At 44.0% G+C, this 15961-nt stretch overlaps 1 protein-coding gene across 5 annotated transcripts; it reads right to left on the bottom strand.

The window, feature by feature from the left end:
- Positions 1-3943: 3943 nt before the first annotated feature.
- On the bottom strand, positions 3944-11520 carry Pts (6-pyruvoyltetrahydropterin synthase). Of its 5 annotated transcripts, XM_021172630.3 has the most exons (6): positions 11384-11520; positions 9616-9695; positions 8012-8034; positions 7466-7522; positions 5232-5302; positions 3944-5042 (listed from the first exon to the last, which is right to left on the bottom strand). In XM_021172630.3, exons 1-6 carry the CDS (start codon positions 11461-11463, stop codon positions 4919-4921), a joined length of 435 nt encoding a protein of 144 aa, XP_021028289.1. In that variant the 5' UTR covers positions 11464-11520; the 3' UTR covers positions 3944-4918. The 5 variants fall into 5 exon arrangements, with proteins under 5 accessions (XP_021028289.1, XP_029336918.1, XP_029336919.1 ...); XM_029481058.2 differs by lacking the exon at positions 8012-8034 and having other exon boundaries at positions 11384-11516; XM_029481059.2 differs by lacking the exons at positions 8012-8034; positions 9616-9695 and having other exon boundaries at positions 11384-11465.
- Between the last annotated feature and the right edge of the window lie 4441 nt (positions 11521-15961).

Raw genomic sequence — 15961 nt, forward strand, 5'->3', positions numbered from 1 at the left:
CCAGCAGCCTCATGGTGGCTCACAACCATCTGAAAGTCCAGTTCCAGGGGATCTGGCAGTACATGCCCTGCTAGACACCACAGACTAACAAATTAAAAGCCTGGTGCTGGAGTGGGTTACTTCCTTTGTAGTTGTTGGTCAGTGACCCCCATAGCTCCAACCCTCACCCCTAAACATTATAGGATATTGTCATTGCTCGTGGTAACTTCCAAAACTTGATGGTAAAACCCTATTGCTAAAGACACAACATGCTGAGTCATAAAACACGATGAAATGAAACTGGGTCTGACTTGAAGCTTCATCCCTACCATCTACGCTCCCAGTGCTGGAAGGTGCTGTGCACACTACTGGAGGGAAGAAGGCATCATTATTCATCACACCCAGCTGTGAACCCTGCAAGCTACAAAAAATGACTGGCCTAGAAAGACACACATTGGTGCAATAGAGACACAAACATCCACTGGTGCACTGAGAGTAACTGGTGGTTTGAATGAGAATGGCCCCCATAGGCCCTTAGTCCCCAGTTGGCTGGGTACTGTTAGAGATGTAGTAGTAGGTGTGGCCTTGTTGGAGGTGTGTCACTAGGGCTTTGAGATTTCAAAAGTCCTCAGCTCTCCTTTCTCTCTCTCCCTCTCCTGCCCCCTCTCCCTCTCCCTTTCCATCTCCGTCTCCCTCCCTTCCAACTTCCCTTCCTCTCCTCCTCTCTTCACCCCCCCCCCCTTGCCTGCAGGTCTGGATATAGAGCTCTCAGTCACCTGCCTTCCTGCTACCATGTTCCTTGACATGATGACCCTGGAGTAAATCTCTGAAATGTAAGCAAGTCCCCAAATAAATGTGAGAGGGGCGTGGGTACACAATCTCACCCCTCACTGTAGAGCTATTGGCAGTTGTTACTTGCTGGGAGAGGGAGAGACAGTTTCCTCTAAGAGAGCAGCCCCAAGGAAGTCAACTATGCTCCAGTGTCTTGGAAACAACATATCCAAGAATACTTGGAAGACACAAATTGGTCTTACAGGAGTGGGGAAGATACACAGCTGGGGGAGGAGTCTGGGAAGAGTTGGGGGAGGGAGGATGAAAAGAAGGAAGAGGAGGAAGAAGAAACTTTAGACAGCATCTAGTCTCAGGCTCCGGTGTACAGGTAGAGAGTGTGACTAACACAGCAGTTCTCACCCTTCCTAATGCTGCCACACTTCCTCATGTTGTGGCCACCCCGACGGCACAGTAATTTTCATTGCTACTTCATAACTGTAATTCTGCTGTTATGAATCATAATGTAAATATCTGTATTTTCTGATGGTCTTAGGTGACCCCTCTGAAAAGGTCATTCGCCATCTAAGGGAGTTGCAACCCACAGGTTGAGGACACTGCTCTAAATAGTAGCCACTTTGGGACCAATGCTTGAGCTCCAAATTGTTCTAATTAATCAAATCTAAAAATATATGCCAAGCGTAAATATATGCCAAGATAAAATTTTAACAGTTACTTTGCCATTTATTTGTCTATTTAACAAACAGACATATGTTAGTTCTATGTTTACGTATGTTAACAAAAACATGTTATATACACGCACCCATTCTATAAAGTAGACAGACAGATTTAAGGGGAGAGCAAATAGAAAAAGGCTCTTTGGGCCTGCAAGATTGCTAAGAAAAAGCACTTGCTGCAAAGCCTGACTTGGGTGCCGATGCCCATGGAGGCCAGAAGGAGGCGTGGGATTCCATGGAGCTGCTGTTGTGATGTAGAGGCTGGGAACCAAACAAGAGCAGCAAGTGCTCTAACCTCTGAGCCACCTCTGCAGCCCCTAGAGACTAACTTTCTTAGTAGACTGAGTGCCCTGATGACTTCTAGCTATGCTAGAGGCACAAGTATCTCCAGTAAAAGTTGAACTATATTCCTGGTATTCTTCACTGTTTCATTATGCTAGAATTCTCCAGAATGTATTTGCTTGCTTTGTACAAGCAGTTGTTATCTTGCATCCTGTTTATATTCTACACTTCTTAAATACAGGACTTTGTATTTCTCTTCAAATCATAACTAGTACACATTGGATTCTCAAAATATTGCCACCTGATGATTCCTTAGAGTCCTCATGCACTGATTATGATTCTAGAAACATCTGCAGAAAAACAGATCCGTGGAGAGTAAACAAGGGACTTTTATTACAAATGTTGACAATGCAATGCCCATTTAGTTAAATTTTAGTATGTTTTAGTTGTCAAAAATGTTATTCGTGTGCAATACTTTGTATTGATTGCTTGAAAGGTAAAATTGCTGTTATTACTTTCAAAGGTACTTTGCGTTTTAAGAACCATCTAAAGAAGGCATTTTCCCATTTTATTGATAAGTTTAAATTTAAAAAATTTAAGCTATTTAAGATCACTTAACAAAAAAATTGCAAATAGGCCATACACCAATACAAACTAAAAGAGAATAGACAATATACAATTAAAAGGAAATAAACATTTTAAAAGAAATATATTATCCAGACTTTGTGCCCCTCTAAGTTTTCTCTTTTTCTCGTATTGTTATAGATTACTTGGAAATTTTACATCATGAACTCCAAGAACACTCTCTTCTCAATCCTCCCAGGTCCCCAACCATTGTGACCTCCACCCCTCCCCCCCCCACCACCACCAAAAAAAGACGAAAAAGAGAAAAAAAAGCAATACAAAACCAAGAACAGGTCCATTACCCATATATTCACTGGAGCATGACCAAACTCATGGAGAATAGACTCAAACAGAAAACTGAGTCCTTCCTGACCTGCATGCCACCCCACCTCCGCCAGACGCCATCAATGGCAGAGAGCTACGTTTCACAATTTGTAAGTGTTCTCTTCAGTGGCTTTCTGTCTAAGCTGCTATTTTTTTAAGGGGGTGAGGGCAGGGGTTGTCACAGATGCCTTCCACATCCCTCTGCCTCAACCCTAGTCTGCAGTCATCGATACCATTACGAAAATAGTTTCCTTGCCCTTTATAGTCAGTAGGAGCACAGACCATGGACTTACACTTGGTCTCTGGAGTCAGCACATGCCATGGTGCCCAGCGTGGTCTCTTGTGGCAGTACAGACCACCAACATCAACATGGCCCACTGGCTGAGTAGGACCATGGACCTAGACATGGCCCTTGGTGGCAGCACAGACCTGGACATCACCAAGGCCTCAGGTGGCAGCGTAGGCCACTCCCATCAGGATGCCCCCCCCCCCACCACACACATACACACACCTGCCAACAGCACAGACCCAGAAATCAGCATGGCCTCAGGTGGAGGCCCAGACCAAGGACTTCTATCTATATGGTCTCTGGTGGTAACTTGGGCCAGGGACATCAACACACCTCCTGGCTGCTGTAAGACCACAGCATTGCACATGAACCTGAGGCTTCAACATGGCCTGGGGCTGGGGACCATGGCAGTAGCCCCCAGGGGCAACACAGACCATAGAGGTCATTGGAGTAGGTAGAGTCCAGAAAATGATCTGTTCTTCATTTTAGTCTTCTTGTCACTGCTCAGAACCAAGGTGATCATGTGGCTGGGCATGCGTTCCAGGACTGAATGGGAGTGAAGCTCCAGGCTGCTGCACACCACAATGCTGACAGTCCTACTTAGCGACCACAATGACTTGTCTCCCATACCGCAGGCTTCTCTCACGCCTGTCACCACAGTTACATGTCTAGCTCTGCCTCTCTCTACTGCTCACTAGCAGTTTTGCTCCTCTATCTCTCCCACCTCTTCAGGAAATAGTCCATTCATAGTAGTGGCATTGTATATAACTGTGGTATGTTATATAATTATATGCAATACTATATGTAATGTTATATAAGAGACACAGTATGTTTATGATGCATATATTAATATATAGAACATATATATTTATACAACATAAACCTATAATATATAAATAAAATCTTATACATATCATTTTATTTTTATTTTTTTGCCCAGGCAGCTTTGCATGTAAATATTCATTGTAAGGAGTCCCTTGTCTGGTTCAAGGTTTTGGAAGCACTAAAGACTAGAAATCCTAAGCCACGCTGAGACTCACTTCAGATAGCATACTGTTGCCAGTCCCGGTGTTGCCAGTCCCAGTGACCCTGTAGCTCTTGTTCGGCAGGAGCAGCTCCTCCACACGCTTCAGCGGCTTGTAGATGGGGTAGATATTGGGGTAGGCAGACCAATTCACAGCCCTGGATCTCAGCCAGACAGTAGCTGAGCTGCTCAGCCTGTAGCAGGCCCTGGGGCCTGGCCCAGCAAAACTGCATAAATATTTTTACTATTTATATTATACCAAGAAAAAAAATAAATCCTGAAAATGAGGTAGATAACAAAAATGGGTTTATTTTACCTTTGCATAATTCCACATCAAAACATTTTGCTCAAATGAAATTATTTTTAAATTTTATTTATGTATTTTTTTTAAAGTAGGAATGCTTTGTCTGCATGTACAACTACAAGCCAGAAGAGGGCATCAGATCCCTTTATAGATGGTTGTGAGCCTTCATGTGGTTTCTGGGAATTGAACTCAGGACCTCTGGAAGAACAATCAGTGTACTTAATGGCTGAGCCATCACACCAGCCCAAGATGAAATAATTTTAAACCTCTAGATAAAAGACCCTCTAAACAGCCTTGAGAGGACTGGCATGCACTTCAGAAGTAAGAATCTATGCTTCACGAGTGTGAGGCCCTGGTGTCAATCCTCAATCCTTCTCTACTTTCTCACCAAAACCACATTCAGGATACACTGAAAGTTTGATTCTTAAATACATTTAAATACAGGCCTTACATTACTTTAATGCTCAGGTACTCTAGAACAGAACATGGAGACACAAGTATATGATGCCTGCTGTGAACTCTAGAAGGACAAAGCCTTTTTCAAGTGTGAAAAGAAATGTGCCTGTCTACAATAGCAAACCTAAGATCTATTCTCCTTTATAGACTACGATGTTGTTGTCAGTTTCAAACACTTTTACTTTATAAAGAGCTCCCACTGGAAGAAGTTTCTGGAGGTTTTCCCAGATGTAGACAGCTACATTTTCTGTCGTGCTGAAGAAAAAGAATGAAAGAAGCTCAAAATACAAATAATGAACACAATTTCAGGTTTAATACATAGATAAAACATGAATTCCAGTAACAAAATCTACCATGACAGCAATATTTTAGAAAGTATCACATGACAATCACAATGCTAATGTGCTTCATTTCTACTGCCCGAGGCCAGACAGTGACACCCACCTCACAGCATCTGCAAAGTACGGCACATCCAGGTCCAGGTTCTTGTGATCAAGAGGTTTCATGATGGCCTCCTGCACATGGAGGAAAGAGAATGCCACTGACCTCATTAGGACTCCAACTCCAAAGGCTTCTTTCCCCCAGAGTCTCTGAGCCTCCCCCTCTCACTAAGCCAAGCCTCGACACTGGGAAGCGTTCCTTCCAGGCTGTACAGAGCAGCCTTACAAGGCTGTGAAACAACGTCAGACCTAGTTCCCTGTCATGACTCTGTATCCTTGCCCCCGAATGCAGAAGGAAGAAACCACAAAAACAGAGAGTTCCTGGTGCTTTCTAGAAACAGCCATCACGAGTCACAGTTCAGTCTGGTGCTTCTTGAATTCTGTCTACAATGGTACTGCAAACCCCCTTCCACAGCACAGGGTCACCTACATTAAGACCTGGTCTGTAATGACGGTCATCTACATTTCTGCCCTGAAGAATAATTTATTGATCTTCTGTCTTAGAAGAAAAAATAAACATGAAAATTATGACTTCCTAATGTTTGTATATACTAACATAATGTTACTTTTTGTTATTAACACAGATTATAATTATCTTATTCTAATTTTTACCATTAGCTCTTGTACAAAAATTTAACCATTTCAAAACAAACTAATGTTCTACCTGGCCTGATTTCAAGAAGATACACTAATAACTGATTTTCTTCAGTAAAACTGGAACCATTTAAAAAGAATGGGCCCTAAATCAACACCTGAAGTAGCTAATTGTTAAAAATAAATCAAATAGAGATATGAATGCCAAGAAAATAAATATCTTTGTTCTATCTTGGATCCTCGTTGTGGCCCCAACTTCTCTATCAAAGTTTCTAAAGGACTCTTTCTAACTTCATTCTATGGTCACAAGAAGCCACCTTTACTAATGGGAATATGTAATAATTTAGGCTCCCAAAGGAGGAAGAAAATCTCAAAAGCTTCCTAAGTATTCAATCCTTTGATTGCTGAGGCATCTCACTGCTGTCTCACGGTGGACAGAATTGCATGCATATATTCTGTGCCTCTGTGAATACAAAGCCTCTGTCTTTAGAAGTTCTCTAAATTAATAAGCACTGCACTATTCAGTAATTCCCTTATTTGTTTATTCAATAATGTTTTATCACTATTATTTACCTCCTAGAAAAGATAGTGAATATATTCTATGAGTTATGTGTTATTCATTCATCTTCGTATTTCCAATAATTAGCTTTTTATTTTTTAATAATTAGCTTTTTAAAAGAATGCAAAGAAACAAATTTGTTGAATATATGAATATGAGAAAGTAATTATTAGTAATATTTTTAACAAAACATCTGTCAACCTTGAGAACAGAAGTAAACTGAAGTGAAGAACTAAACAAGTAAGTTCAAATGGTGGGATAATTGAAAGAATTAGAAAAAGAAAAATTCCCAACGTTGTGAACAAGAAAGACCCCATAGCCTTGGGCAATGGAGTTAACTGTCCAGCATCACTCAATTTTAACCCATGGAATGGAGAAACTAGTATAAGAAAACTCTAAAATTTCTTACAAGAATCTTACAGTGATACAATCAAGGAACTTCCTAATGACTATATCCTGATGTGTTATCACTATCAGGATTGTCTCAGTTACTTAGCATAGAGCCACAGTTGTTAAATAAGTATAGCATTGGGGCTGCAGAAATGGGCTGAGATTAAGCGGCTAGAAGCACTCGATGCACTTTCAGAGGACCCAACTGGGGTTCCCAGCACCCACATGGGATGGCCTATAACCACCTGTAACTCCAGCTCCTAGAGACCCAAGGCTCCCAGCCTCTACGGTCACCTGGACTGGTATATTTATGGGGCCATGACTCCTTCATTCTTCTCTGTATTCCAATACTTAAGCTTTAATAAACTGACTTACATAATTACAAAAATAACTTTTAAAGGAAAATGTGGTATTTTTAAAAAATTTTATTAATGGTACAACATTCAGAGAATGAGCAAAAGCTTGTGAAGGGGGTAAAATGTAATGCGTAGAAAAATGAGGTGGTTTCCAATGCAACTAGGAAATGAGCATGCAACGTCTCTTCCATTATTGCAACACAACTCCAACTACAAACATCCTGTCACTCCCCCACCTACTCCAACCCATAAAACCGCGTCATCTCAGGAGCCAGGTGAGCAGGGGACTTAATGGGGTCATAAGGGGAGAGCACTCATGAAGCACCCAACACGCATTACCTCCATGTATTCTTTGAGGTCGGTCAAATTCATAACCATTCCTGTAACCGGATCAATCTAAGGAAGAAATGAGGGTGAATGCCATTGTAGTAGGCTCTCCATATGACCGCTTTCACAAAGCTGGGGAATGGCTCAGGCCTGCAATCCCGTCACTTGTGAAACAGAATCAGGGGGATCTGGAGTTCAAAGCCTTTCTTGGCAACACAGGAAGTTCAGGGGCAGCCTTGAACATGAGACCCTGTCTAAATGTAAAGTTTAGAGTTATTCTGAGTTATTAAAGGCTGTACAACACGCAGACCAGCCACATTCCCTCACCCTAGAGACACTTCTTATTCTGGGTACAGAGTGCCATGTCCTGGCAGCACCCTTTCCACTGGATGGCTCTTCTCCCCATGCACACATAACAGCCAGGCTTGGTAAGGCGGCAGCTCACCACACAGCCATGAAACAACTGAAACACAAGCTTTCAACACAGACAGACTTCACCAGTGTCTGGAAGGTGGCCCCACGATCTGAACAAATCCACACCCCCTTTCCAGCACGTACCTCTCCATGGACTGTCACCACAACTGTGAGAAAGAAAACAAACATACCAACAAAACATGACTTTCAACAGATTAGCGCAAGTTAGCGACATAAACATCGATCTACAGTCCCCAAGGCTATACTTCAACTTTTCTCCAAATAGCTATTCTTTTCATTAAGATTTTTTTACCAGTCAATGAAGACTCAGCTCAGACAGGGGAGCTTGGAGGAAGCTTTGGCTGAGCAGAGAAAATTGCAAATCCAAAAAGGTGTGAAGCTTTCCTGCTTATAAGGTTGCCATCCCTGGGAGGAGGGAGATGCGGCTCAGACTCTGCCTGTAAAGTGGAGAATGCACGTGCACATCCAGCTATGTAGCAAACTGACCCACCTCCTCTGCAGGCAAAACCAGTCATCGTTCACTGTCAGACATGTGTGTGTGCTCAGCTCATAAAACAGCGGGCTGAAGTGCTTGAAAACTGGTCAGCACCTTTATAAGTTTGGACTTTTTCCCTTCCACACACACACCACTGGGTATTTCATTGTGAGTAAGCACACTGAGGCTAAGAGGTAACAGGAAATGAGAGCCAGGAGCTAAACCACAAACTCAGATCTCTCCAAGCCGTCTGTAACCCTGTCTCACCATACACCACTCCACTCCAGGGCTTAGGAGGCCTGTTCTGAGAATCATGTCCCTTCTCCTCCCACAAATCACTTTCTTAGAATACTGCCAGGAAAGTTATATATAAAATCCTGGGGGCCGATGAGATGGCTCAGCGGGTAAGAACACTGACTGCTCTCCCAAAGGTCCTGAGTTCAAATCCCAGCAACCACCCGTAAGGAGATCTGACCCCCTCTTCTGGTGCATCTGAAGTCAACTACAGTGTACCTAAGTATAATAATAAATAAATCTTTGGGCCAGAGCAAGCAGGGACTGAGTGAGCAGGGCCGACCAGAGCGAGCAGGGTTGACCTGAATGAGCAGAGGGTCCTAAAAGTTCAATTCCCAACAACCACATGAAGGCTCACAACCATCTGTACAGCTACAATGTACTCACATACATAAATCAATAAATCATTTTTAGAAAACCTCTTTTTCTGCAATATAATGCATCCTAGGTAAAATACCTTTCATTAGCCAGTATTTACTCAAAATAATCATTTTTTATTTTGCTATGAAGTTTTACATTTTAGCTAATACATAAAAATATAAAAAGTCTACATATAAAGGGGCACTATTTGATGTTTCAATTCATACATACATGGTATCATGTTTAAATCAGGTTAAACATACCTGTGTCCTCAAACATTCACCATAATCAAATTTTAACATTAGTTTTAGCCCAACATAATTAAAAGGAAACAGGGGATGGCAGTTTTATTATGCATTTGAATGTCAAAGAAAATGCTTTAACTCATTTTGTTGTTGTTGTTTTCTACTATCTTTAACATGGTAGACAATTGTGAGGTAAACCAGAACACCTATCCAACCAAGACAATGACTGTCTTGAATTTCCACTGAAGGGCTCAGAGCCCTGACCCTGTCCCGGAAGCGGCTCGCTCCCAGCCCCTGTAGTCACGCTCGTCCTTCTTCCTGACAGGCTAGGAGGGAATGTGCCCCTCCCTCACCTTTATAGTTGTGCCCGTGGCCATTCGGATTGTTGCATTTCCCAAACACTCTTACGTTCTCTTCGTCGCTCAGAGATGGGCTGACAGGAGAAAGACAGAAGTCAGCCCGAAGTTCAGACATCCAGATTCCTCCGTTAGTTTTCCTGGGGTTTGTGAAAACTCTACAATTTCATTTCACTTTAGATGATCAACTGGTTTGATAGCTTGGATTTCACGATCCCCGTTTCTACCAAGAACCAATGCTCCACTCTCTAATTAAGCCACATAAATCATCAAAAACCTTCATCTCAACCCACTTAGTCCACAGCAAGATGTCAACAAATCTGCCCATAGTCAGCACTGTCTCTCCTGCCCTCTCTCTGTCGAGGTCTTCTCTATCCCTGGCTGGCCTCAAACTCACTAGGTAACTTAGCACGACTTTCAACTTCTGACCCTCTTACCACCACCTCCCAAGTCCTGAGATCTATGTAAGCAGGCACTGTGTAGTCAAGCACTCTACCTACTGTGCTACATCCCGGCTCCACCTTCCAATTCAACAAGCCCTGAGTATTAGCTATGGGATAAGAGATGAAGCAAGGAGCAGTGATAAGCACAAAGACCTACATGTCCTCCAGCGGCTTAAAAACGTCATTCCTCCTGACAAATAATGACCTCAGGCTCTTCTTTTCACAATCTTGCCCTCCTCTGCCTCAGCAGTTGCCTAGTGGAAACCTTACCAATGTGTTCCAGGACACTCAAGTCCGGTGAAGCTTTAACCTTACTATGCCGTGGCTGTCATTCCAGACAGAAAACAATTAGCTTAATGAATCTGGATCAGTCAACTTATCTGTGCATCCTTACTAACCTTGTGTGTAAGCTTCCTATTATAAAAATCCCTTTTGAGAGGCCGGAAGGATGGCTTAGCAGTTAAGAATGCCTACTGCTACTGCAGAAGACCAGGGTTCAGTTCCCAGCCCACCCACGTGACAGTTCAGAAGCCTGTAACTCCAGTTCCAAGGAATCTGACGCCCTCTTTTGGCTTCCACAGACTCTTTCGTGCAAGCTGTGCACATAGCACACAAGCACACACAAACACAACTTTTTAAGTTTAAATTCTTTAAAATCTTTCTTATCCCCTTCACTCTCTTCTACTGAGCACTTAGAGCAATACAGTTCACAAGACTTTTGGAGAAATTTCTCACTGTACCAAACTTGACCACACGGGGGGTGGGGGGGGGGTGGAGGGGGGATGACAAGTGTCTGCTGTTCCCTATGACAACCCTGTCTCCTAGCATGGGACAAAGCCGTGTCCAGTTAGGAGTGGATGGATGTTGTTAGAAAGGGCTGTTCTCTGACAACAACATGCAGATCCAAAGAGCAAACCTTCGAGTAACGAAGCTCCCTTTGAAACCAACTCTCAGGTGCGGTCTTGTTTCTCTGGGATTCAATTCCCGACTGTGTTGCTCCTTTGGAAAGTATCAAGGCTGGTTTTATTTTTTTGGTAAAAAAGGGATGAAAACTACCTTGGGTTGCACCCGGTTGCCCATGCTCCTGTTATTGTGCCTCTGGATGTGGGCAACCTCTGGAGGGAACCTCTCCTGAGTGGGTCCTCCGGGATCGGAGCTATACCGCCCTCTCCCGGGTGAGTGCCGGTAGTGCAGCTCCGCACCTTCACCATTTCCTCTTCGCCCGCCCCAGCTCCGCTCTAACCCACGCACGTGGCCACGCCCCCCAGGGACATAGCGGGACAAGCCCCGCGCGTGCGGTGACACACGTGGGCACACCCCACCTGTGCAGCCGGTGGCTCGCGCTGAAGGACACGAGGCGCGACAGACGCGCGCGGCGACGAAGGCCACCCGCCGCGCTCATGGTCTTGGGACCGAAGACCCACAAGCTAGCGGTTCCGGCTTCCGAGACCGAGGCCAGTCCCGCCCCCGCGGCTGCGCAGTGCAAACTCGGCCCTCCCTGCCGGAAGCACTGCTGGGAGTGGTTTTGACGCGCGGCACCCTTCGGCCGACCCGGAGGCAAACGCGCCCCTTGCTGTTCAGTCTTCGCTAGGCAGTCGGTGGGTGGGTGAGAAGCCAGAGGCCTGGATTTTTAAATTGCCAGGATAGTTTGTGTCTTCCTCTTTCGCTCCATTTTTGACAGTCCTGGGTTTGAGTAGACAAATTCAATGTCTGGGTGCCCTTATCAGATGCTCTCCAGCCCGGTACCACATTGAAAGTGTCCTTAACCAAAAAGAAACCCCAGCTAAGGATGGCAATGCACTGTCATTAGAGTTACCCTGCAGGCTGAAGCTGGGGCATTGATTTTAGGAGTCCCGATCTGTTCTAGGCAACATAGTAAAACACTAGCTTAAGTGGAAAATAAAGGAAAATTTTGACATCTCAATATCCAAGTGAGAGAATGTCATGCAAAGAGACTTCCTCAAACCAGAGACAGCCAGAAAACAGATTCACCGTTCAGAGCCCTCAGAAGGAATACGCTGTTCCTGGTTTTAGATTCCTGGCTTTCAGAGTTTTTTGAAATGGAAAGGTATTCCAGTGTAATCCCAACTGCTCTTGTGCAACATTTGCTGGCTCTGTGTTTGGATCTTTGTCTCAGACGGATAGCTTCTATTAAATGTTGTCAGTCAGATATGGCATATATCAGTGATCCCAGCACTGAGGCTGAAGCAGGAGGGTGACAAGCTCAAGGTCCATCTCAAAAGGATAAAATCCTATCAGTAATTCAAATGGACACCTTTGGCAAGGCAGCCCCCACATCACCCATCCATTAATTAAATTTAAAAAGCTAAATTTAAAAGAAATGTTTACCCAAGTAGCTTTGGCTGTCCTGGAACTTGTCTGTAGACCAGACTGGCTTGGAACTCACCTGCCTCTGCCCCTCTGCCTCACAAATGCTGGGATTAAGGGCCTGCATTACCACCACAGTTAAGACCTTAATCCCAGATGCTTTAAGTATTAGACATGTGTACTTCAGAACAACAAAATGGTCCCTGTTATCTGAAAATTCAGTTTAATAGGGGCAGTCCAACAAATAATATGTCAAGTGAAAAATTACCATTTCTGTGTCAGAGAGTAAAAGAAAGCTTCCAAGAACAAATTAGTCTGAGATGGGTTTTAAGGAGTCCAACAGATGGGTAAATAGAAAATCCCAAGAGGAAAGAGTTTAAGCAAAGGAAATGTGGAAATGTAGCTTGCTTAATGCACAGTGACAAATTCTTGACTACCTTGGAGTGCATGCAAAACAGAGGAGAGTGTATTGGAAACATTGACTGGAGACCAAGTAGTGCAAGAATTGTAAATGTCTCTCTACATATAACGGAAAAGAGGCCCTGCCTTTCCCCTCCCATCTAATTTTTCTCCAAGAGAAAGGAATTTCCAACTGTTAACATTTTCAGGCATAATGGAGTCTTGCTTGCCCAGATAAATGTGGCCTACTCTCTGGTGCTATGCACACAGGAAGGAAAGGAGGAGAAGGAAGAAGAGGAGGAGGAAGAAGAGGAGGAAGAAGAAGAGGAGGAAGAAGAGGAGGAAGAGGAGGAGGAGGAGGGGAGGAGGAGGAGGAGGAGGAGGAAGCCAATCCTGGCCATCTTACATTCCGTTCTGCATCTTGCTTCCTTGTTGTAGGCTGAGCCAGGAGCAGGCCCTCGAATTCTCCTTTTCCTCTCACTTATGCACTGAGCACCACTGCTGTGCTGAGATGAGGTGAAGGTTCATGTGCAGGAGAGAGATGCATTCAGGTATGCGTGCTTCCCAGAAGTTAGAGCCTGCATGTCTAGACAGGCTATGTTAAACCTCCATGTTTGGTCTGAGGAAATACATGGGGTGCTTTTTCCCCATAGACATCTGCGAACATCCAGAGACTTATCCTCTCAAGGTGATTGGCTTCCGTGCTCCCACATCTGTAATCTTAGCTCTCTCTATGCATCACACTCTACCTCTCACAAAACCACACACACAGGACTTAGCCCTATAAGTTACTGTCACCGTGCAAACCTCTACACAAGACATTTATGTGTAAGGTACACTTCACTGAAGAGGAAAGGATTAATGGGATTTGGAATAATCCCTTCAGAAATCTGTAGAAGAAACTGGCATTCCAGGACAGCGTGATCCAGGACTGTGTGGCAAATTAGCCGATGTCCCAGATCACATCTTGGAAGACTTCCAGAAACGTGAGCAGACAGAAGGACCCTGGGCAGTTTGGCTGGTCCGAGATTAAATCTCAGCCAAGGGGTAACAGAAAGGAAAAGGAAAAAGGCCTTTGGGGGGTAGGGGAGGGTGCAGTTTACCTGAATGCTGTTAGTAAAATCGAGACTTAGAAATGTGAAGATTGTGTGGTCTCTTCTGCCACCTGCTGCACAAGTAAAGAAAGAACCTCTTGCCTTCCAGCAGTCTTCTGGAAAATTATCTACCTGGAGATTTGAAATAAATGCCTGCTTTTAGCCATGTCTCTCAAAACAGCCACTTGTGAAGACTGAGCTGAGGGAGAGATGGGGTTGGGAGAGATGGCGTTGGTATTGGGTAGTCTGTAAGAGGAACACTGAAGTGAACTGGCATAACATCTGCCACAGACAGCAGGGGAACACCCAGTTCAGAGGCCACCAAACACGATAGCACTGGCTTCTTGTCCCAAACTCCTAAGGGCCAATGGTAACAGATGGACTGTGTGTGGCCTGTTACAGACTTGGAGAGAGCAAGGTGCTGGTCTAGATTCTAAGATAGTAGTTCTCAACATATGGAGCAAGACCTCTTTGGGGGTCAAACAACCCTTTCACAAGGATCACCTAAGGCCATCAGAAAACAGGTATTTATATTACAATTTGGAACAGTAGCAAAACAGCAATTATGAAGTACAGCAAAAATGATTGTGTGGTTGGGGTCACCCTAACATGAGGAACTGTGTTAAAGTGTCACAGCAACAGGAAGGCTGAGAACACTGCTCTGAGTCTACAACTGTCCTTGACCATTTGTATTTCTCTTCCCAGGGCCTCTGGTCACCTATGTAATAGAGGTAATGGCCTAATTTTTGCCTTCTTTTCTATGTATTCCTTTCTCAAAACTTGTGTGTCAGAGGTGGGTAGCATGCGTGCCACAGCACATGAATTATCATTATCTCCCTCCATCTTGATGTGGACTCCAGGGACCAACTTCATGTTATCGAGCTTGCACTGCAAGCTCCTTTTACCTGCTGAGCCATCTTGCTGACCCTTTCTCGTGTATTCTTTTAGTTAGAGATGAGAATATTCCATCCATGTTAGACTATCCTCAAGATATTCTCCAGAGATGGCGAGGTGGCTCAGTGGGTAAAGAAGCTCACTGCACAACCCTGATGACAGATGCCGCAACCAGCCCTAGCACTCCGTTGTGGAGATGGGGAACTAGAGAATGGAGAACTGCCCAGAAGTTTCCAGGCAGAGGGAAAGAACCTACTGCAGAAGGTTGTCCTCTGGTCTCCTTAAGCACCCTTGTCTGCACATAGACACAGGTGCAGTGATAGCAAATTATTTTAAAACCTTAAATTGGGCTGGCGAGATGGCTCAGAGGGTAAGAGCACTGACTGTTCTTCGGAAGGTCTTGAGTTCAAATCCCAGCAACCACATGGTGGCTCACAACCACCCGTAATGAGATCTGATGCCCTCTTCTGGTGTGTCTGAAGACAGCTAAAGTATACTTATAAATAATAATAAATAAATCTAAACAAAACAAAACCTTAAAGTATTTATTTATTTATTTATTTATTTATTTATTTATTTAGGACACGGGACCTCACTATGCATAACAACAGGCTGGCCTGGCCTTAAATTCATAGAATCTGCCTACCTCTGCCTCAGGAGTGCTGGTTCAAAGGTGTGTGCCACCATACCTGCAAAAACTTTAAATACTATCTATACCAATGCCTGCTTTATGGTTTCAAGAAAGAGGCCTAGGACAATATAGACCCAGGGCTGAAGGGATCACTAAGTAGTTGAGAGGATGCATACTGCTCTTGCAGGGGACCTGAGTTTGATTCCCAGCACCTGTATTGGTCTCTAGGGGTTCGGGTACTTACATGCTCACACAACACCCCCACACACACACACACACAGTCACACACAAAATACGTAAATATTTTAAAATATATATAAAGAGGCTGGAGAAGGATTCAGGCTTGTTTCTCTTACAGAGGTCTTGGGTTCAGTTCCCAGCACTTACACAGTGGCTCACAACCATCTGTAACTCCGGGACATCTGATGCTCCATTCTGACCCCCTCAGGTACCAAACATACATGTGGCACACATACATATATGCAGGCAAAACATTCACACACATAACATAAAATAGATCTTCTAAATGGTATTAAAAATATACATGATCATAA

The sequence above is a fragment of the Mus caroli genome, unplaced genomic scaffold (genome assembly GCF_978045245.1).
Source record: "Mus caroli unplaced genomic scaffold, Mus_caroli_1 scaffold_11, whole genome shotgun sequence".
NCBI lineage: Eukaryota > Metazoa > Chordata > Mammalia > Rodentia > Muridae > Mus > Mus caroli.